This window comes from Python bivittatus, unplaced genomic scaffold (genome assembly GCF_059951505.1).
Source record: "Python bivittatus isolate LINGU-HERP-01145 unplaced genomic scaffold, Pbiv_v1 ctg000160_np1212, whole genome shotgun sequence".
Classification (NCBI taxonomy): Eukaryota; Metazoa; Chordata; class Lepidosauria; order Squamata; family Pythonidae; genus Python; species Python bivittatus.
In genome coordinates this window covers 3320726-3345169 of record NW_028277076.1, presented here as the reverse complement: position 1 = coordinate 3345169, position 24444 = coordinate 3320726, and the positions used below count along the sequence as shown (strand labels likewise).

At 42.7% G+C, this 24444-nt stretch overlaps 1 protein-coding gene across 1 annotated transcript in view; it reads left to right on the top strand.

The window, feature by feature from the left end:
* Window positions 1-20460, top strand: part of PAPPA (pappalysin 1) — a 118949-nt gene extending 98489 nt beyond the window's left edge. The window contains exons 19-22 of the mRNA XM_088146947.1: window positions 60-169; window positions 4593-4664; window positions 8627-8725; window positions 13371-20460. Coding sequence (XP_088003073.1) covers window positions 60-169; window positions 4593-4664; window positions 8627-8725; window positions 13371-13478 — 389 coding nt within the window. The 3' untranslated portion in view covers window positions 13479-20460. The remainder of the gene's footprint in view (window positions 1-59; window positions 170-4592; window positions 4665-8626; window positions 8726-13370) is intronic.
* Window positions 20461-24444: the final 3984 nt, after the last annotated feature.

Below are 24444 nucleotides of genomic sequence, written 5' to 3'. Positions count from 1 at the left end.
GCAGGAAGATACGTGACATAAATGAATGACTTCCATCTCATTCTTTTTATCATTTCAAGGAGCTGAATGCACCATCTTATGCCCAGAACATCACACCGAGCCCATTCTGTTACGTGCCAACGAAACATTACAGGACATCCAACACTGGATGAAACCTCCACGAGTGAAGGTAAGAATCTAAGCCATGAACAAAGGTGGCTTGGCAAAGATGGAGAAACGATGTTGTTCATACCAGTGGATTCATTGCTCTTCAACTCAGTAAGTCCAGTGAGTCCATTCGGATGCAGACCCAAGTCCGAGGAACATTTAATGCCATCCCCTGTTTTCTCTGTTCATATCCTTCCATTAGAAATGAGCAGGGAGTCAACCATGAGGCCAGGTGAACCACTGGGCTCAACACCAGATACCTTGAATAGCACCACCTTTGTGGAAGAGAGTGGTATATGCTGCCCAGTCTTATCTGCAACTCCTAAACTGGTTTGCTAATTTTGGGAAGACAATATCCATTTATCAGGATCAGAGAAAGATTTGATTCTGGTGTCTTGAGATCACGCAGGGCAATGAATGGGAACAATAGAGGAATACATGGGAAAGGATAGCTGAATGGTCCATGTTTAGAAGATATGCGTAGTCCAGAATGTCCAACAGGGACCAAGAAACAGTTAACAGGTTTGTACACACATTTCAGATTCCCAGAAGCTTCTGGGTGATTAGAAGCTTTTCTTCTTACAATCTTGTGGGCAAGGTACAAACAGGAGAGGCAAATAAACAGGTGGATTCAGCAAGTTAAGGTGTCAGCAGGTGATTCTGTGTCCCGCAGAAAGAGAACTCCCTTTTCTCCCCTCTTTGTTTCCTTGAGCAGATTTCCAGCTTGCCTCCCAGTGCTTACACTGTTTCCAAGGCCTTATCTTTGATTTGGCTTTTTCCAGGAAGAAAATCAGATCAGGGCCTGGGAGGAAAGAATTCTCAGCCTCTGAGATGGATATAGAAATTTTCCAATGGCCACTGCAGCAATTTATTTCTCGAACTGTTGGTTTTTAAGCTGCTGCTACCTCCTTTATTTTTTGGCCAATGTGTTGTGAAAAAAGATGGCGGGGGGAATGGCTTGAAAGAACGATGGCTCCCTCCCTCCTTCCTTCCTTCCCTCCCTCCCCACCCGCCTGCCATGATCCTTTATTGATGCCTTCTCTTAGAGGGAACCATTACGGGTTTTATACCTGTGTATCCCTGGAGGTCTCATTAGATAGCTGGGAGGAAAAAAATAACTGGTAATAAAAAAAAAAAAAAGCAAAAAAGAAAGGGAAAGCCGACAGGATTTGGGGGAGGGGGGAACCAGGGAGAGGGTGATCTGATCTGGAATACAAAAAGAATAGCTTTTATAACAACAAGTTTGCTGAAAATACATAAAAGTTAGGCCATGTGATGATGAATCTGATAACTCAATTTTTAAAAAAGCATGTTAGATACTGCCAGACAAAATTACAGGATGGGGACACAGGATGGCAGTGTCCCTTTGGCTCCTGGTGTTTTTGGACCTCAGTTGCCCTCGTTCTTGACCTTGTTTGTCCAGCCAGTGACTTTGCTCCATTTGCCATGGCAAACCACATGATTCTGCTAACTGGCATCTGTTGTGCCAACATCGCTCACAGATGGGTGTTCAAGGGATGTCAACTTAGCCAAGGCATTTGGATTAGGGCAACAAGGGCAATGAGGGAGAAGGAAGAGGATGTCTCAGAGAAGGCACCAAAGATGGAGGGGTTTGTACGGCTAAAAATGATTTTTATTTATTTTCCTGATAAAATATATCACAGACAAGTCGAAAGCTTATCATAAACTTGCAGAGTACTTGGGACCGCAGCTACCAGAATTCCTGACCATTATCCATGCTGGATGGAACTAATGGAAGTTATTGTCCAACATATCTGGAGAAACTGATGGTCATAGAAAAAAAAATGTGTTGGCCTTGATACCTTCCCTGCTTCTGTTCTTGCACCCTGTCCTGCCCCCCATCTAGAGAGTATATCCCCCAAACAATTCAACTGTACAACCGTCCTGAATATTCCCTTTGCCGTAAAGCAACGCACCCAAAGCACCGTGTATTCAAGATGAGTCATAAAGAAGGAAAAGCAGTAATCACTCTGGCCTTTTAAGAAAGGTCTATGTTTGAAGCCAAGATACCACAGAGGCAATATTCAGGAAGGTATCATAGTTGTAAATGTGAAGGCAGTCGTACAGATCCATGAGGAAATGGCAGCTGCTTCACTGGGAGACACAGCTTTCCAATGGGAAGATCAATTCTGGCAGTTTCTTAGTTCTTGACCACATGGGGGGAAGTTAACCTACACGCTTAGCTGATTTACACCCTGGTTGCCAAACGCTAGCATCACTGATCACCTGGTTGCCCATAATTACAACCTCCTCCTGTTTATTTCCAAAGATTTAAAAATAAAATACTCTTAAAAACAGCATCTTAAGGCGAAGGAAGTCAAGCTGTGAAATAAGCAAATAAATAAATAAATGAACGCCTTCCTGCTGGCTCTGAGAATCAGCCTTTCCGTTTCCGATGGGAATATCCCTGACCCCACCACGGGGGCTGTCAAAATTATGCCCTTCACCTCTTGCCCACTGCTGTCCAGCTTTGCCCAGGCTCCCTTCACACAGACCAGGCCTGTTTGAAGACAGGTGGAACAATTTGGGCCCTGAGTAACGGTGGAAAATCCTTGTGCGGTGGAAAGATAAACAGCCCTACACGAACGACAAGAAAAGTCCCCTTTTTCCCTGTCCCATACCAGGTAAGCCTCAGATGACCAAAACTAAAAACACACCAAGATTTCCCTACAAAGTTATACCTCAAATGAGTTGGGGGAAAGGTAAATTACAGCTCCTGATCCTCCCTTGCTCTCCCCCCTTGTAAAATTCTCTGCATTTTTCATTGAAAAGCAGGTGAGTTTTTCCTCATGAAAAAATAATAATAAATGGCACTCTTGTGAGGTGTAATTAAGCAGCTTAATAAAAAAGTTCCCTGCACCCTTTGGGAAGCAGACTGATCAAAACCAAAGAAGGAAGGGATAGCTATAGCAATGGGAAACACCCAAAGGCATCTCTGTGATAATTTGGGAAAGGTACCCTGCAGAAAAAAAAATTGACTTTTTTTCTGCCAGTCCTAATTCCATTTGATGAAAGAATATTCATAATATCACATACACACACACACGTGCGTTCCAAAGAAGGTTACTGAAAACGTTCATGGGATATGTGATTTTCTTTTACTTAATTACAAGGAAGTTTAGGAGGGGTGTGTGAACATCCTTCCTTTCATGGTACAATCATTGTCCAGAACTTCTTCCCATGCTTCCATTCCATTCCTGGTCAGGACTTTGAGGAATCATCTTCAAGTCCTTAAGGGATCTTCTCCCCTAGGACTTCTTCACATTGGGAAACATAGGAAGCCGGCTTGCAGAGCCATGGGAAAAGTTGCATAATAAAATCCATCATCCTCATCGTCATCTGGATTCTAATTTGTCACCACCAGGAATTAAGTTAGCTCAAAAACATCACCAACAGGAATTTGAAAGATGTTCTAAAGCAATTTAAGAATAACATAAAGGGGAGAAAAGAGATTTTTTCAGAGAGGCCTATTTCTGGTATAGCATTAGGAACAAAACCTAATGAATTTAGGAAGGTAAGATGACCACTATAAAACTGATTAAGAATAACTCCTAAATGCTAAGGGAAAGTTGAAAACATGATAAAACTACAAAAGGGGAGAAATGTTTAAAAAATGAAGATGGTTTGCTTATAGAATCCTTAATGAATATGTCAACATTGAGAGGAAGTAAGAGGAAGACGTGCGATGTCCTTGGGTGCTTTATGTAAATTAATGTATCAAAGGCCAAGTTAATTGTGTTTGACAGAGAAAATGGAATCAATGATGGTTAAGTTATGGGCATATAGTGAAAGACTAGACCAAGTAGATGAACCTGTGTAACTTGAATGTTTTCTAAAGATGAAAACACGGAAGGATTGAAAAGTATAGTGAATGGTATTGATGTAAAGTAGTTTTAGCTACATTTCCTGTCCCTATCTCAGGTCTTCAATTTCTTTAGCTTAATATTTCTTATGCTTTTTCTGAGCGTGGCGTGTCACTTACCCTTAAAGGGAATAGTTTGATGGATATTTCTGTATGTAGATGACCACTGTAAGAAAGCTCTTCTTTGTGCTAATACTGGGAAGGGGAAAATCTCGGTTTCATGACCCAAATTTTCCCCCTGTTCTACCTGCCCCCATTTTCCACAGCAGAGGCTCCTCTCCCTGTCGCAAATGAAATATCAAACATGATGCTTGGAAGGAACCTTAAATATTATTTTAATCTCAAGCTTTCTGTTATTGTAACTGTTGGGTGTCCAGCAGTTCTTGTAAATACTTGGAGGGATTCCAGGTCCTGACAAACGCCAAACATATGGGGAGGCAACATCTCATGTCTAGGGAAGGAACATCTGGAGATTAGAAGGCAGTCAAACGAAGTTGCTAACTTGCTTAGCACTGATGCTTCTGACGTCTCAGCATGTCCATTTTTCCATTCCGTTCTCTAGAACGTTGTCTGCACGGGTGAACTTAAGTGGTATCCGCACCCTGCATTGACCCACTGCATCAAAGGTTGCGAGGTGAGTATGCATAAGTCAATCCAATACTCTGGATGTTTCACTTACTACAACTCTTGTCTCTCTTTCCTCGACTCTTTCAGCTCGGTCATTCCACCACCACGTAGGATGGTGCCTTTTTGCTAAGACCACGCACTTTTATTTCTTTGTTTTTGCAAGCTTTGAAAAAAATTTTTTTAACAATGAACAAATCATAGAATTTGAACTCCCCCGCCCCCCGGTAAGTAGAACCACCTAGTTGACTTTCACTAATCTCAAAAAGGGAAGCAGGGTCAGACCTGGTTTGTATTTGGATGGGAGACAAGAGCCAGGAAATCTCAGGAGAGTAGGCTAGACTGGAATGTAAAAAAAGAAAGACATTTCTGAAGATGACAGTGGCAACCCGGTTCCATATTCATGAAGTCCTCGGGAGTCCAGGTGGACTTGAATATGACTTTACTTTTAACCCATTCTTTTAATTTGTTTGGAGAAGACAGACCCATGTGCTGTAATAGAAGAAGCTTTGAAGAGTTGTGTACATTTGCTTCAAAATGAAGAGCATAATCTGGCTCTCAGCATCTCCTTTCTAAAGCTGCTAGTCTGTTTTCATTATGCAAAAGGGAGTGATTTGTTAAACACACAAGGAAATGTCTTATTAATTTTTGGGAACTCAAACTAATTCAAGTTGAGTTTTTTTGTCCTCAGCCTACCTCCTTATGGGGGTGTAGCCCCTAGCCAAGTATAAGCCTCTAACCAAGGTTGTGTGCCCTGCTTTAAGCATTTAAACACACAATGTTTCTCTTCTCTCTCACTTTTTAAAAATATTATTATTATTATCTCTTCTCACTTCAGAGCTTTCTGCTTACACTTACATCATGCTTTTTCACACTCTTCCTTGAGTTAAAAATTACCCACAAGTTTTAGTCTCTCCTTAAGAGCGAAGGCTTCTACACACATAAGAAATGAAGGTTTTTAACACAGCGGGCAGAGGGAAGATACTTGAGGCCTATGATTAAAAATTGTCTCACTGTGCCATTAATAGATCTGTGTTTACGTTTTGCACTTAACTCATCTCCTTGAAAATAACTTGCTTATTTGAGGGATACGTGTGTGTGCACAAGTGTGGCTTGGGTCTAATACATTTTTTTCCACTCCCTCGTATGGCTGCAAGATTTAATCAAGAAGCTTTCTCACCCTGTCCTTCCTTTTGAGGAGGGGTTCTGGCACATACTCAGTTGAAAGTTGTTAGAAGGAAGGGTTGTTTGGTTTTTTCAGGAGAGTATGAGATAAGCTTCCTTAAACAACTTGGGGAAATGGAGAGGTAGAAATAGCACATTAAAAAGGACCGAAGAAAAGGAATGAAGCAGTTGGAGGAACACTTGAGGTCCTGTCAGCCAGCCTTTACTCCGTGTGCGAGATCCAGACCTAAAGCATTTCCAGTAGATAATGGTTCAGTCTCTGCCTAGAATCCTTTCAAACAGAAGCTCTATCACTTCTCAGAGTATTGATTCCAGCATCAAACTGCATTTATTTAGAAGAAATTTGTTCTAGGATTCAATCCTTCGTAACTCAAGGTCATTGCAGCTCAACCTCCAGGCGCAACGGACCATACATTAAAAACATCTCAGAAACAACCAGCAAACTATTGCAACCCACAGCATCACCATAGCACACAAAGCCCTCCAAAACATCTTAAGTAAGCTAGAAGACCCCATAGCCCAAGAAGAAAAAACAGGGGTCAGCTACAACATACAGAGTAAGGACTATAACAGCCACTATGTAGGACAGGCAGGCAGAAGACTAGCAGAGCGCATCCATGAACACCAACTAGCAGTCAAAAGACACAATTAAAACTCCCTAATCTACAACACATGGACAAACCCAACCATAGTTTCAACTGGGAAACTGAGCATCCTAGACCAAGCTAAATCCAAAAACACTAGGAAATTCCTGGAAGCTTGGCATTCAGACAAATCAGTCATCAATAGACACACAAACCACATCATTCAAAAGAGACAATAATAAAAAAAAGCTAAGGAGGAAACAAGAAGACCAGAACACATCCTCTCCAGCAACTAACACCCAGATAAGCAGGGATTAATACCAGACAAACAATCAAGCAGAAAACAATGCCCTAATCAAGGAACTGCCAAGAAGAAAAACCACACTTCCACCAACATTGGCAGGACAAGTTACTGTATAAAACAAGGAGCAAACCCCACACTCACTAGCACTGATGATGTTACCTAGTTGGGTAGTGAAACATCTCCAAGCAAACAACCGAACTCAGAGCACCAAGGACTCTGCAACAGATGTATAAGGTTGAATCTATATCCATTCTACATCTGGAAAGTCTTGTGATGGTGTTATTCCTTTCTTTTCTTTTCCATGGAAGATTACACACCTGCACTGATCCTTTGATTTGGAGAATCAAAGGGCTGGATATCTCCTTCCTTTGACCGTTTTAATGTTTTGCTTCCCAATTTGAGTAAGTTCTTTTGCCCACTACCCACCTAAAATATGAACTTGGGCTGGGCTCAGAAAGTCTCAGAGGGATCCTAGACAACAGAGCGGTGTAACAACAGTTTATTGTCACCTAAAACACACAGTGCTAGCTCTCCTTCCTGGGCACAAAAAGGAGAGAGCTGCAAGTGAGAGATTTTTTTACATAGATAAAGGGAAGCACTAATGGTGATTTAAAACACACACACACACACAATAGGGTCTGAAATATGTCTCTGTCCTCTGGAAATATGAGTGTGTATGAGCTTGACCTTGGCTCTTCAGAAAGAGGAGAGAACCAAACTATCCTTGCTGATTGTTCTTCAGACAGCCCAATGCTCTTATTTGTATAACACACATTCTCACACACTCCATACAGTTAATGGGGATGCTCTCTGCTCTTTTTTCCCAGAAATGGAAAAGTGGAACATTATAGGCTGCAGTGTTCACAATTATATACATGTATCTGAGATGGTTTCATCACTGAAACTATGACACGTATCTCCACTGAGGAATAAAAGGTGTGGAGGGGGAGTGAACGACATGGAACACGCATCCTCCCTGCAACTGTGTTTTCACTTTGCAAGCCCAGAAGCATTAAAAGTTCTTTCTTAGAAAGTTGTCCTTAATGGACCATAATCGTATGCATGCATAGTTGCTTGAGTCACCATGCATGGCTTTTGTGCATCCCAGGTTCATATTTTCCTAACATTGTTCAGATGTAGAAGTAAGAGTCTTTTCTAGTAAGTTTCATTGCTGAGCAGGGGAATTTGAACCCAGGTCTCCTTGATTTCTACTTGACACCCAGGATATGTTTCCTCCCATTTTGGACGAAGATTAGGAATTTAAGTAAACCCCATCACTTGTTTTTAACAATGAAAGCCAGAGGGCAACATCTCTGCCAAAGTCTGCAGTGGATTTGTAAAACAAGGATGGAAACAAGCAAAAAATTGCAGCAGGGATTATTTACTTTATTTTATAGGCCCAAAGTCCATCATTTTCCAAAACACTCATGCAGATCTTAAAACACATTTCCTAAACTTTCCATGCTCAGAAGAGCCACCTCAAACTCTACTGTCTTGTATGCTTTGATGCTGTGCATGGTGATGACCAAAAAGGATAAATGGCTAAGTTCAGTGATTATAGTGGGAAGAAAACCTTACCCATTGCTGTAGAAAATCTGAATCTGGGCATGCAAGTGATTTGCAGTCATCCTTAAAGGTCATGGAGAGAAGAAATGAGATCAAGCTGTGGCTATCAAACTTACTGAAGGAGCAACACATATAGAAGTCCACATATAGAGAGGGAATTAGAACAGTGCTGGTTTTTACACTAAGATGACTTGCCTCTCTCACTTGTCATTCTGGGAGGGTGGGTGTGTGTGTGAGTGAGAGAGAGAGCGCGCGCGCGAGCGAGCCTGAGCCCTGATGTTTGCTAACAAGCAACTTGACAGGGCCTTGCCTCTTTTCCCCCCGCCTTTTCAGCCCTTTGGGGAAGACAACTACTGTGATGCAATCAACAACCGAGCCTTCTGCAACTATGATGATGGAGATTGTTGTGTCTCAACAGTGAAGACTAAAAAGGTAGGGTTGTGTTCTCGCCCTTGCACAGCAAGTCCAAGAGGGTGTAATCACACTTTGCCTTTCCCCTTCCATTGAAATTGTTGCCTTCACATTTGCAATGAAAGCACAGGAAATTGGGGACTCTGTTGACAGGAGGACTTCACAGCTTTTGCAGAGATTCTCCTGTAGGAATATCAGTGGGGGGAAAAAGACTCTACCCAAGTTTACATCTTAAAGATTTGTAGGAAGGCAGGCAAGCAAGCTCTAATTTTTTACTTAAATATGCTATATTTGCGCTGTTTTTAATCTACCACATTCTCTATCCATTAAAAGTAGAATGGATCTATTTATCAGTGACTCATAAGCAGAATGGAAAATGTCGTATGGGCTTCTGAAGCTCATGTTTTACTCCTCTCCCATGGTGGGGCCCACCTGCCTTTGAACTGCAGTTCTGCTGTTATCTTACTAGATGCTAGTTTCCTCCTTGTTTGGAATTTTAAAAGCCCAACTGAGGTTTATGAAGTGCCCACCTTTCGAATAAATTAACCAAATGTCTAGCCAGCACAGCTTATGACGATAGGTTCAGTGACAGATGGAACCAAAGAGAGGTGATCTATATCAACACCCCAAACTTCTTGCATTTCAAAGGGAGGCCAAGTCTTGGTTGGAGGGTGAGATCATTCTCAAGCATTCAGCGGCTCTAACATTTGAGAGCCATGTGCAACATTTTAAAATTATGCTGGCCAGCAGTTCTTGAGCACTTAGAGATACCTGCTGGATTTTGGCTTCAAAGACTTGGCCCTGTGAACAGTGGGGCCCAGCCCTTTCAGTTATTTTTCCTGTCTGAGACCCTTGACTGAAAAGTGAATTCTTGACATAGCTTGCTCAGATACAACCCTTCCCCTCCTTTTGCCCTTTGAGGGGCTTTGTGAGTGGAATGCTAAAAGATATTCCAAAGCAGCAGGTAAAAAAATAATGGGGTGAGAGAGAAGCAGCAAGGAAGAGAATGTTCTGCATGAAAATACTCTGCATATTGTAACTTTTCCAGCATGATTATGCTACTATGCTTGGATTGGGCAAACAAGGAGAAAACAGATGGAAATGACTGGCTGTTCCTGCTTCTCCCAGCCAGTGAAGAAGAAAAGTTGTTTTTGTTGTGGTTTCTTCTTTGCAAGCACAACATGGCTGTGGTCTCCACCTCCAACCAGCATTGTATTTTCAAACCTGCCTCTTACACTAAGGTTTGCACCAAGTACTAGGCCATTCGCAACTCTGCCTTTTACTTCTTTTCTGCCATTAGTTGCAATTTACTTTAGCAGTAGCTACTAGTTTGCATTCCTATTTGGAAATACAGTAAAAAGCAGTTCAAGAGGACAAAGTGTATCCAAGGCCAAAGTGTATCCAAGGCCATCTTCTAAAAATCAGGGGAACAGTGTGGCCTCCTACACCCCATTTACCCCCTCCAGATCCCTGAAATTGCCCTGCAGAAATGCAACATGGAGTTTTTCAGGTTTCTATGGGTAAGCTAAGGATTGGAATGATGGTTTATCTCCCACTCTTAACCCTGCCTTGAAACCAAAAATGCAGTGAGTTTGGCTTTAGCTTATACAGCTTTTCCCAGCCTGGATGCCTTCTAGATCTGGGAACTTCAACTCCCAGAATTCCCCAACCAGGATGGCCACGGCTAGGGTTTCTGGGAGTTGACATCCATATCTGGAAGGTTTACATGATGCTTTGATGTCTGTAAGGGGAACCCAGCCTTGTACTCTCATTGACAGCTTGCCTTGCTGCATGAACTCTTCCCACTGGGGCTTAGTGGCCTTATTTTTCGACAAGGCATACCCTTCCATGGTATGGATGCACATTTGGCAGAGTACCACCCCAGCAAGGCATTTGTGAATTTGCTCCTTCATTCTGGGGAGTGGCATTTGGTTCCAAGGTTCCCACTCACCTTCGACCCAGACTGTCTGGCAGGGGAAGGAACAGAAAGGAAAGCTGAGTGAAGCAGGGCTGGGGGAGAGACCATGCTAATCTCCTGAGCCACTTTGCCCTGCAACTGACCCAAGAATGTCTTTGAGCCTTGACAAAGAGCATTCCAACAATCCCTTCCGAGCCTACAGCAAGAAGCATCAGCTTCTGCTGTGCTTCCAGGGGGGACAAATTCCTCCATTTACAGACAGGCACAAACCCTGCTTCCTTTTAAAGATCAGTGACCCCATGACTTCTCCATGATTCCCAACTCTTCTGGCTGCTTAGAAAACCTTTCTCCCTTCTGATATGGCCACTGCGGGACATTGTCAGGAGGAGGCTAAATTCATTTGGACAGGGAAACCTGAATTGTAAAGTTGAGCAAGAGGCCAACCAGCTAGGCTGAAACACAGTTGGATCCCAGAAACAGAGCTGCTACAATCTTGAAGTGGGCCCACAGATTTAAATTCTTAAGGCAGTCGCATTTCTAACCCACGTTTTCTATCATAGAGCAACTGATTTCACAACAAAAAATAAGGATATGTCCAAGGTTTACCATTAAAATAAAGCACTAAAAAAAATCTCTGGAAAATGCAAGACGGGTCTGTTACAATATCCTGTGATGGAGGTGTAGCTCTGATTGGAATTTCCGGAACAGATATTGGTTTCATACATGAAATCTAGGAAGATAATTGATAGTCTAGGAGTCACCACAGAGAAAGCCCTCTCTTTACTTTCAATCACTGGGACTTCACAGTTCCAGGAGAGAGAGAAAGAATAACCTACAAAGCAGCATTTTTGTTTAGGCTTTGCTTAACAGGAATGATGAGTTCCAACCACTTCAGATGAGAAGTTGTTTGTGGAGTAGTGAAACTGAAAACTTTAGTGCAGTCATTAACCAGCACAAATGTAGAATATTGAGCAAGGAAGATAATGGGGAGGAGGGCATTTCTGATCCAGTGGGAGAAAACTAAGCTTAAAAAAAAGGCCTAAACTTAGAATCCTCTTTCCAGGAATATTCATTCTATCCAAATCACAAAGCCATCCCCCATCTCATGATGTACTCAAGCTGCATTCCAGCAGAGCTAAGCAACTTTTTGTAGGACAAGGGGAGGGGAGGACAGAAACAAAATTAGATTTGATGTCATTTACAGTGCATATAAATGTATGGAATTCAATAGAGCTAATATGACAATCCTCCGTGTAATCAATAATTACCCTCTTAGGTCCCATTAGAAACTCTGATTTGGTGACAACGTGGGGAGAGGCTCTGGGGACCACTCCCAAGTCTTTTGGGGGCATGCGCATCCCGAAAGCTTGCATTGCACGTCTCTGCCTTGCAACAATGGGCCTAGATGTTCCTCGCAGGCTTACAAATGGATCTGTTCTGCTTGCTGGAGGTCAGACCCAGAGATTAGTGCTTTGAGCTTCTGCCAGACACTAGGCAGAAGAGAAACTGTCTAGTTAGGAAGACAGAGTTGGCCCATCCTTTCCTGTATAACTATGAATGTTCCACAGAAGCAGGTGGGTGCACACATAAGGAGTGGTTAGGTGGTGAAACGAACGTGTGTATCTATGTCTTGCCTATTCCCAGAAGCCCCTGTGGATGTCAAGGGAGAAGCTGGTACATGTTTTTATTTAAATTGCCACAGAAGGAATAAGTTGGGGTGTCAGCAGGGATGGAAAGAGTGTCACACATGGTGAAAAAGTTTGAACAGGTTGTGGCATTGGCCAAGAAGGGAGGGGAATTAAGCTATTAACTCTGGCTGTGCAGATGGGAAGGACACTGGGGAATTCACTCCTCACCTCCCCATCAACAGCTCAGTCCCTGTACTTTCCTGATGCAATCCTTCGAAATCAGCTCCCTTCTGCTGAAGTAAGGCTTTCTCATAATTATTTGAAAGCAAGAGGGAGTTGCTGACACAAGGGCCCTCTACGCAGCTTCCCAGTCTCTTTACAGAACTGTAGCTGATTCTCCTAAGTAGGGCTGTACTGCTCAAGCAAGCAGCAGAGGAGCATCTGGGGGTCAGATGCCATCAATGCAATGACTCAAACCAGCTTCGATGAGTCTCCTTTGAAGTAAAGTCATGTCTGTGGACTGAGAATCAAATCTGGGTGAGATCTGGTCTGTTTTGCATGGGAACATGTATAGGCTGGCTTAAGTTATCACTCTCCCCCTTGCTAGGGTTGAATTCATGCTACATCTTGACCCAGTTAATATATGGATTCTACAATACACTGAATCATGCATTAACCATATGCAAACAAGCCTGCTAGGTCTTTAAGAGATCTGATTAAGCTTGTTATGCAAACACAAGACAGTGTCTCTCCTGAAGTCACTTCAGTGGCTGTCAGTAGGCTTCTAGGCCCTACATAACATAGCTCCGGGTTACTTTAGGTACCACCTTGGTAAATCCTCTTGCATCATGGCCTGCAGGAGATCATCAAAGACCATTTCACTTCACCCAGCATTCAACCTCAGTTAAATGTTACTGATCTCCATTGTGGGGGAGGGCTAATTTGTTGTTTCCAGGAAAACAAAACTGATGTTGGCTTCCAATTAACCTTGCCCGCTAAAGGTCTTCCAGTCCTGCTCTCAATGGTCTTGAGATGAAGCCCATTCTACCATCAGTGACACGCTTTGTCAAAATGTAGCTTGCTGAATAAAGTCAACAACAGTCCTTATTTCTCCACACAGGTCATCCCCTTCCCCATGTCTTGTGACCTGCAGGGAGAATGTGCTTGTTTAGATCCCAATGCTCAAGAGCACAATCAGCGGGACCATCGTGGCTTCAGTTTTGCATAATGCCAAGTGCTAAGGCACAGAAGAGAGAGAGAGACCGAGATCCCCGCCAGTAGCAGGCAAGGAACCACACCATTACACCTCTCATTTTCAGTAACGTTTCTACCAAGCAGCTCAGACTCACTCCATGGCATTTCTGCACCAGGGACATTTAGACTGCAACTGGTCTGCCTTTAATTTTCTTTGCCCAAGGAGAACTGAACTCTGGCAGAGGGAAAGGGTGGTGAGCAGGATATTGTATTAATTGTATCTTACTAGCGAGAACAAGCAAAACAACAAGCGCATTGCAATGGACTTTTCAGGGCGGGTTGGGGGGAAAGAAGCAAGCATGTGTTACTCAATACTGCATCCATCTTGTATGAACTATGTATGGTTTTAGATTTGGGTTTGTACATCTTTGGGGTTAAGTTTTGTTTTTTCTTTCTGGATCCAGATTACGGCAAGAAACAAGCCATATATAAATGTATACCTAATATAGAGAGAAACTAGGGGAGGGAGGGAAGAGAGGAAGAAAGACCACGAGAGAAGGTACGTCACAGTAATAGAAGGGAGCTCAACTTTGGTTCTCTCAGCAAATTTTCACAGCCCTCAAGCCTTTTTTTCCAGAAAAGACTGGACCTCTTTGGCTGAACCAGGCTTTCCTTGGTGCTGAACGTGCCACCGGAGAGCAACGAGACACATTCTCAAGATGTTGCCAGCTCTTGTGGAGGACACACCTGTGGTAAGAGGCTGAGAGCCAAGAGGGCGGAAGCTGCTACATGCTCTGCATTGCTGCCAGGGAACCTGGGAGAAGGTGAAGAGGACAAAGAGGGTCAACCAAATCTCCATTCCGCTGTGCTGCTAATTCTGCTGCTGCTAGATTCTCAGACAACCGAATTCCCTTCCCGTATCAGGAACAGGGTGATGTTCAACCTTCTAAACAACCAAACAGTCTGCCTTAAAATTGCTTTATCTACTGCCTGCCTTTCCAAATCCTCCTTGGCTTTTCTTCCTCCCCTTCCAGCACTCCAAGGGTGTGTGAGGGTCACTGGTGAAGAAAATGGGACACCACCCAACCTGAAGAGCCTCCATTCCCTGTAGCAAAGCTTCAGTAGACAAGAATGCCAAGGGATGCTCACCCAACCTATTCCTACTAGGTGACTGACAGGTCCTCCTGCCTGTTTCTGGGCCCATGTTTCATCTATTTAGACTCTTTCCTCTCTTTTGCTATAAAAATAAAATTTAAAAAAGTCCCTGAGACAGAAATATAAGTGACAGATGGAGGGAAGGATCATTCCCAAAGAGAAATGACTTTTTGCCAACCTTCAAGTTGAATGAATCAACTTGTCAGTATTAGTATTAACCTTTCATGGAAGTTTCCATTTTGCAAAAGAAGGGGGGTTGAATGCAACCACCTTTGCTGTCTAACTGCTTCCACTTTGTCCTCTTTGGGGTCAGTCTCGGAGGGCTGAGTCACCATTCTCCCACCACCATCATCCTCTGCTGCTGCTGGAGCATCACGTTCTGTACACAGAAGCCTAGTCTCCTTCAACTTGGGTGTCCTTCCTCTGCAGGGAATCTGGAAGGTGACCACAATTCCCCTTGGCTGTGGCCAGAAGAAGAAACGCCAAGCCTGCAGTGGCCCAGGCATGGAACAGGAGGCACAATTTAGCACATTGTTACTTGGTGTATTAGTTTGTTGTTTTTACACAGAATGGCTCCATTGCAGTGTCTGGATACCATTAGGGTGAGAGCAAACCACAGCCTTGGAGCTCCAGATGACAGAGCAAATTGGCTTCCCTTTCTCTGCCTGATCTCTGAGCATTTAATCCCTGGGAGGAAAGAGAGAATGAGGATGAGTTGAGTTTGAGGAAAGAGAGAGAGTCCTTGGAAATCACTCATGTTAAAGTGCCCTTTGCAGTTTGGGGTTGAGATGCCTTTTACGTTGCTAACATAAAATCCTGGAGATCTTTGCATCCCAGACTTTAACAACCACCTCGTTAGACCCCATCCTTCCTGACTGCCAGCACATTGCCTGAGATTGATGGAATTTGGAGCCCAATAATTTCTGGAAAGACGCAATTGGTCTACCACTATTTTTACTGGTTGAGCGGGTCTTCTCTCACCACTAACGGGTTTGGGGCATTCTGCTTCTGGGTGGGACAAGAACTTGAACAACGGCCCTTTGTTCAAGAACTTGTAGCATAACGTACCTATCCTCTGATATTCCCAGAATTTTTTGAGAAAGGGCATAGTGTGATTTTGGAGAACCTTTAGGAGTGTTTAGGTTAAATTAAGAGCTGAGATGCTACGGGGAGAAAAAGATTCAGCTTTTTCTACCCCAATCTTTCCTCATCTTTGGATGGGGGATTTTGTCCCTCCTGGCAAGTGGCCTCTAAAACCATTTCATCCAAATAAGGATTAATTCCACAGGGGTTTTTCCCCTTGCATGAAGGAAAAGTTTTATCCCCCCTCCCTTAATTCTATGGAAGAAAGTAGGTTGTGCACAATGGAGAGCACTGTTTAACCCTGTGAATCAATAGTTAAACCAGCCAGGACCAGAGAAGTGAGTTATGCCATGCAGAAGTTTAGGGCCTAGGTTTCTCATGACCTGCTACAAATCAATTGCTCAAGTAAGTGTAAACCCTGCTTGTAAGGCAGCTTGGACAGTGGCCCTAGGGAGATAGATTTTCTAGGTCCAACAATAACATCTGCATATAGTTATTCTATTTCTAATGCCCAAATGAGATTTTTGCAGGATGTTATGCATTAGATGGTAAAATAATGGTGGGCTTTGGGTATTTTGTTTTGCATTAGTAGTAGCTCCTGGAAGGATTAGAGATCTAGATCCCCTTTGTCCACTGCTAAAATAAGGCAGGACGTGGTGTGGGCATAAAGGACGTTCTGAAATTCTTTCCTCATTTCCTTCCTTTTCGTCCTTGCCAAATGGATCAGGTTGGGGGGTTGCCTTTCCTCTCCATGCCCCCCACCACCACCCTTTCAAAAGAAACAGAAACGAGAACTGTTGCTGCAAAGAGGTCTGTTTCAGTCTTGGAGGATCCTTTGGAAGCAGGCCTCAGCTACCTCTGTTGTGGTGTCATTTGGTTGTAACTCTTGGTTTACTTTAGGTTTTACCTGTGTTTCGTTTTTGTCTGTAAGGAAGAAAGAAGAAGGGGAGAAGGTTTAAGGTGGCGCTTCAGCCTTTTTGCTTTGCCTACAAATTGCTGCAACCGATTGGAGGGGCAGCTGAGGGGGAGAAAAATATCCATCAGTGTTTACCCAGACAGAAATATGTTGGTGCTAGGGCAAAATGTGATCGGATCTGGTGTGTGTTTTAAATGAAACATTCATTTCTGACAGTCCAACAGAGCAAGGATGGAGAACCTGAGTCCCTCCAGATGTTGCTCACCTACAGCTACCAGCATCCCTTATCACTGACCACAGCTGCTCAGAGTTGAGGTCCAGCACCATCTGCAAGGCTCTTCAGTTTTCCTGTGTATCTGGATAGAAGTAGATAGCATTGAGTTAAAACAGAGCTGACTTCCGAGTAAGTGGCTCAAAGCTTTATGGCCTGAAAAGTGCAGCACTCTCTAAAAGAACACAAGTTTTACAGTGTGATGGAAGCTGTGCATTGCACACCCCAGAGAAGTTACGGAAGCAACTCTGAGAAGATGAGGAATATACAACCCACGGTTTAATTTTTTTCCTTCCTTGCATTGTTGGTTAGATAATAGGGTTACCTTATCAGTTGGCATCCTGTCTCTTGTGTATATGGGTGGAAGGGATGCCTTTTAAAATATTTGCATGCTTGTAGGTTCTCCCCAACCCCTATCCCGTGTTTGTTATTAGACTGTATATAATATATGTTTATCAGTATTTCACAGCTTGCCCAACTGCACAGGTAAAATTAAAAAAAAAACACAACTTTTTTTAAACAACGAAGCATACAAAGATCACACCACTGTCATTGTTACCCAAGATTTAATGATTCCCTTCATTCTTAGGGGAAACTCTTCATTTGCTTTATTCTGCTAGAACAAAAGTCAAAGTTATGGGGTTAGCAGAAAGGTTAGATAACAACAGATAGGAGGTATAGAAGTGTCAAGCCACTCTCTTTCCCTTGAGGACTACAGGATTTATTTTTTACATTTAAATCCTGGGCCAGATGCTAATAATCTGTGTTGCTCCCTCAAATGACCATCCTCTGCCATTGCCATAAGTCAGAACCCTAGAAGCACTTCTGATTCCCAAATAGCTCATATTTAGGCTGCTGTAGCCTCTTATCTAGCAGACTAAGTTGGGACAGTTCTTACTTCCTCCAGAAGGTGGGACAACAGGTGTCCAGACTGGATGCCATCTCTGTGATCAAACCTGAGCAGGATTAGATCCAGTTTAATCATGCTTGAACTCTGCAAACTCAGATGGTTCTCCTTGGCCAACCTTTCCAATCTGGGTTCCCCATCCGATGTGTGAACTTCAGTTGCCAGAATTTCTCAGGCAGCAGGACCATTGCTCAGAATTCCTGCAGCTGAAATCCACACAGCTGGAGAGGGGGAAAGCCACATCTTTTTAGTTTTCACAGGTCTGAGGAAACAATGCCTACCATTGTTGCCTGTGGGATCAAGAGCCAGTGTGCCTTAGACTCTGAAAAAGTCAGCTAACCACATGTTCCAAAGTTTAGAGGATTTGGACATGGGATTGTGTAAAGGTAGGCCTCCAATCCAATTGGACAAGGGCTTCAAATCTTCTCCGGTAATGATGATGGCACAACATCAACTACTACAACTGAAACAATTTGTAAGATAAGAGCCAGATGCCTAACAGACATAGCCCCGGCAGAAAGTGAAGGATCATAGCTGTGTGTGCTAAAGGAGAAAAAGCCAAGCGAAATAGAAATAGAGCAATCAATTTACTCTTTTTAAGCCAGTAGAAAATCTCCCCCAACTGGTACTTTGGAATATAGTTCCTGTCAGCCTTTGTCACTGGGCATGCTCATCACTGGGCATGATCACCGATGAGAAGTAGAGCCCAAGACATCTGGGGATCTGTCATCTACCCAGAGAAGTGGGTTAGGAGGCTCTCATCTAGCCTTGTGGCTGGGAACCAGCATCTGGAAGCTGAGTAAAAGGGTCAGTGTTACATAGGACCAACTCAAAGAGTCAGCGAGCCTTGTCAGTGTCATCATCGAAGGCATCTTAATCATGAAAAGCATCTTATTTCCAACCAAAGTTAATTCAGCCACTCCAATGTTATGGCTGCAGAACATGACTCGGCTTTGGAGCAGAAAACAGAGAGGTTAAGTCTGGGTCAAACTCAAGCTAGGAAGTGAAGGGGAAAAGCATCCAAGGGTCTGCTTGGTCAATGCTTTCATGCCCCTCTGGACGTGTGACCATTCCCTGCAAACAGAACTATCACACAGTTGGCTGTGGCTAACAATGCACAATCTGGATACGTTTTCCCTCCCGACATACCCTGTAAAGAGTAAAGGTGCCAATGAGAGCTTTTTCACTATTTTTTTTCCCCCCACTAGAAGGACATAAACTGTGGCAGGAAAGAATGAGGCTACTTTTCCCTTCCCACGTACCCTGTGCATAGCTATGTCGGCCAGCTTTCTCGGAGGCCAACGAGGGAAGTTTCCTGACCACCGTTTTCATCAGAAGGTCAATTAGATCTCCAGCCAGGGCTGTTGGCTGTCAATACATTTTTCACCTTGTCTTCTTGCCCAGTTGGGGCCGGTCAGAGCACTTTCAGCATGACCCCTGCTGTTGCTGAAAACGGGGGCCGTGGGTTCATAAGGATGGCATTTTTCACCAGCAATTAAGAGGCGAACGAGGAGAAATGGGAAACCGTTTGTACTGAGCGCCCAGGATGTTCTTTGACACCCGTTACGGGAGGGACATTGGGCTTCTCTTAGAACACACACAAAGGGGACTGGAGGGGAAAGGAAGACCTCGATTTTATTGACTTTTGGGCTGCTGCTAACTTCAAGGAAAGCAGGTTAGGTATGCGAATATATATATATATATATATATATATATATATATATATATTTTTTTTTTTTGACCTCTTCTAGTGAAATATATATCTATATATGTATAATAGTCTTACTACCAAGCATTCCTTCATATGGATATTACCCTATTGTATCATTTTTATTTCTGTTATAGTTAGGAATGGTTACTGTCGTATTTTCATTACGGAATTTGTTTTGCACCGCGCTCCACCCCAACATCCATCAATATTCCCCAAACCTCCCATTACTGCAACTGTTTTCATAAGATTTCTACTGGTCTACTGTATAAAAAGGAAAGGAAGGGGTTGAGAAGAAGAAGAGATGGGCAAAGCAAAGCGAAAAGAAAAGAAAAAGAACACAGTTTAAATCTTACATCTGTACCTCACACCTGTAAGTTTGCTGCTCCAGTTCGTTGGGTTTCGGCCCCCCTTTTTTATTTGTTTTGTTGCTGCATTTGTTTTAACAAATCTAATTTAAATCTTCAAGCAATATATAAAGATGTAAATAGTAAAAAAAAAAAAAAAGCTTATTTATTAAGATGGTCATTTTTAAAAATTATATTTACACAATTGTTCATCTAATTTATTATTATAATTATTGTTATTGTTCAGTACAGGTTTTGGGGCGGGGGGAGGTTGGTTACATTTGTCCTGAGGTTTTCTTTTTCTGTTCAGGTCGTCTTTATAAATTTGAAACAGGTCTGGTCTTTTTAAATGAGTTCCTCCCCTCCCACTTTTTTTTAAAAGTAACTAGCTATTTTTGATTTCTTGGAAAAAATAACGTCAATATGCATCGGAACTATTTTCCCACTGTCTCTTCCTGTATGTTAAAGTTCTATATTATATAAATATAATACCTTGTATGCACCGATATCAAACAGTGTGGTTTTGTATATAACATCCTTTCCATAATTCAGCTCACCTTAATGGACTTTTCCCAGGAACCACTATGACTCCAACACAGTGATATACGCTTGTATTAAAAAGATCTGAACTGGACCCTCATTCTTCTCTGTTCCAATTTCTGCGTCTTTCATTTTTGCTCACTGCAACAAGCTGGGGGTGAACCGTCAATCACAGCAACGTGGTAAAGAAAAAGGAATCGCAACTTTTAAGCGGGGCACGTGTTAGGATTCTGCATCATCTCGGAGGTCGTGGGAGTGTAAGCACAGCACTTCTCTGCAGGGCCATCCAGCAGACACGGAGGAAGATCCATGGGTTTCCATTGTCCCATGTCCAGCTTCAGAAAGCTCCCATGGGTGCCCTTTGGAGATTTTCGCGGTCTACATTTACCACAGCAAAAAAAATTGGTGGTGGGGCACTAAAGAGGGATAGGTTAAATGTAACCTTTCCAAGCTTAGTGCAAAAAGTAATCGGGGTTCTTCCAGGGATACCAGTAGAAACGTTTTCACTACCTGCTGTTTTCACCTTTTGGCATATGCCAAAATCAAATCTGGCAGAAGCCACTGGAAACTTGCTCGTCCAAGGTCACACACATAGCTTTCATAAAGCAAAAAAACCCGAAGTCTATTACAACTCTCAATAGTTCAAACAGGATTAAACAGATCATTCCCCACTGTGACAAACATGAAAGTAACCCCCTCCCCAGGGCCAAAAGACCACCGTTTCTCTGAAGCAATGCCTCTTGACTGAGCGCTGTTGCAGAGAGCAGTCGCTGTTGCAGATAACCTTGCTTTAAGAAAAAGTCGAATAGATTTGCTACAGCACCTAAAACTCATGATGGTCCTCTAACACTGTTGGCCATTAAGGCAGTGATGTATAACTCTACAGTGGTAGCAGCTGAGGAAGAAGATATTTATAGAAAGCTGGCCTATCAGAGACAAAGTTAGAAAAAAATAAACCTCGTCCCTGGTTTACTCCTTTGGAAGTTCTCCTATTACAGTTCCCTTCCATGGAAATTTAGCAGGGCAGGTTGATAGTCTTAGCAACCATGGTCATGATAGGCTTGTCTTCTACGTGTAAGGGGTTTTTTTTGGGGGGGGGGGGAGGACAGGGACAGAGGGCCATTAATTACAAGAGCATAGCATCCCCAACTGAATTGTTGCAACTAATAATTGTTATTTGGGGAGAATTAAAATTAAAACCTTGCACTTTTTTTAAGCATCCTGTTGCAGTATAGTAGGAATGAGTGGGCTATGAAGACTACAAAGTTCTCACTCAACCCTAATCCCCATGAATTTTGCCTGCTAAACACATCAGTCCTCATTTGCCCTGACTTATAGATCAGGCTATTTGGGGAGTGGTGGGGAAATGGGGAAAAATCCCAACTGTCACTACTCTGAAGTTTACTGCTCTGGGAATATTGTCTCAATCCCTCTTGTTCTGTCTTGACCAGCACTGCCATCTTAATTCTGCAAATGCAAACCTTTTTTTCCTACCATACTGTTTTGCTCCTGTGCATGGAGAACCGCTATAAATGAGCTCTGCAGCCACAGAGGGAAGAAAGAAACATTTGAGGATAAAGGGAATCCCTTCTATTCATCAACTCACCAGCCCCCAAAATTTCCAAGCTTCAGACTTTCCAGCCAGTCACAGAGAAACCTCAACATCTGACTTTCAATGTCTGGGTTGCATAAGCAAACTCTCAAATATGAGAAAAATTTACTGAGTTTTGAGAATTCCCCCCTCCCATCCTTTCCCTCAAAGTGATTCCTTTTGAAACAGGATGTCTGGAGGGTACCCACAGACTCTTGGTTGGATGTGATGCCTGATTGTTAGGGATGAAAACAAGAATTAAACCTTTTATGAACAATTTGTATTGCAAGCCATGTGCCAAGAGAAGGCATACCATTCAAGTTTATGATTCAAGATTGAGAATCTGCCAGACTCTGCTGGCTCACCTTCCACAGAAGTTTGTGCATTTCAGCCATGAGCTGTTGCCCAGTCCAATTTTACTCTGAAACAGAGAAGGATTAGCATCTTCCATCTGTCCAACCACAAATCATTCACCTTGCTGCAACATATGTGGTAGGAAAAGAAGATTATACAGCCTACAGTATAAGTGCTAGGGGCAAGATTTCTTGGGAAACATGCTTTTTCAGGGCACCCAGTATTAACTGGTACACTAGGAAAGCTGGATTTCCCAGGATTCCCAGCAACCATGTTTTACCCATTGGCAATGAAGGGTGTAGAGATGTTTCCCTCTTTCTCCCGCTGCTGAAAGACGAGCCGTCACACTTTTAGAAGCTGATACTATGAACTCAGGAGCTCAAGAGGTGAGCAGACGGCAATATATCAAGCTGAGTAACTTACTTGATCCTGTCTATCCACTCTTATTTTACTTTTTGGCCAACTGCAGAATCTCGCTCTTGAATTATTATTTTGCAACGAACCTCTTGTCTCCTTTCCATGGTTTTCTTCAACCTGATACTCTCCAGCTACTCTCACTCCCAGCATCCCCAGCCCAAAGAGGCAATGGTTTTGAAGCCTGGGAGCCGGGGTCTCAGCACATTTGGAGGGACCCATATTGGGAAGACTGATAGAGCAAAACTCCTGTAAAGGCAAGAAAATGGCTTCATTGTCTAAAAATGGGACACAAAACCTCAGATTGGCTGTGTTCACACAACATGCTAGCAGAAGTTAAAACAGGCTGGTGCATTGTATTGTGGGAACACAACTGTTTTCTTACAGTTGTCTGAACCAAAATATCACATCGAGCCCTAAGATGGTTTGTTTAGACAGGACATAGCACAGCAACTTTATTTTGTTAACCTTAGCTTCTAAGCATTCAGTCACTGAATAATCTGTATATTTCTGTCTCTTTCTCCCCATCTCCCTCTGTAGGCCCATCTTTTTCATTTCTTTCATTCTCTTTATCTCTGCTCACAGCTTTCTACTTTCCATCCAACTAAGTGCACTCTGCTAAAGTCATACAAGATTTCATTCATGAACATCTGTTAACTCTTGAGAAGAAAACCATATTGCATAAATTGCTGATGCACACATTCCTGGGAGTTGATGCTCAAAAATGACCCACAGCCACTTTTTTCTCTACGTCACTTCTGAAAGTTGACATTAATACATGCAGTCCAGAAAATCACCACCTTTGCTTGCAGCTCTTTAAAGCAACTGCCTCTTCTCCTAAGCTTCTGCAGCTACTCTTTGCAAGTGCCATGTGATCTCACAGGAAAGACATGGCTGCTTCAAAAAGTTACATAGGGGCTCCATTGACACTCCCACATGCCCCCAAACACCTTGTTATTAGTGAATCTAAATGCATTACACAGACCTAATATCAAAAGGCAGAAAGGACCTGAATTTATTTCTCTGAACGGTCAGTTCATTTTTTTGATTACTCAATTATTGACAAGAATTGAAGCAGATCATTTCAAATGTCTTATTGTCAAAAATACTAGTCCACACAGGAAAACGCCCAATTTCTCTAAAGTGTTATTTCTTTCCCCATTTCTTTTTCCTAAGAAAGTATGTTTCTTTTTGTAACCCAGCTTTTCAGTGGACAATGAGCATAGGGTTATGCTTTCCGTCAAAGGAAACCCAAACGAAAGATGCTGAGAAAAATTAAAAAGGAAGAGGTGAACAGCAAGGGTTATCGTTCAACTATTCCAAAGCAAAACTATCACAACATATTTGGGATGAAGATCACACAGATTGCATGTTGTTATTAAGAAATCAGTGACACGTATTTTTTTTCACAAAAAAGTCATTTGCTCGTCAATTACATTTTCTTGGTATGATATGCATTGCACAGCATTTTATCATCTTATGTTTGATTACTGTTTAGGATATAACTCCAAGTTTACTGCAGGAACAGGGTGGACTTTGTCAACTCACACTTCTTGGCGATTTCATTTTAAATGCCATGCTTTTAATCCCAATGATTCCAACATCATTTCAGGAAAGTAAAAGGGAGGCAACATGAGGCAGATTTACCTTGTACAGGGAGGGTGGAAAAGTTGAAACCCAGCGGACAACATTGCAACCAGAGATTGTGTGTCAA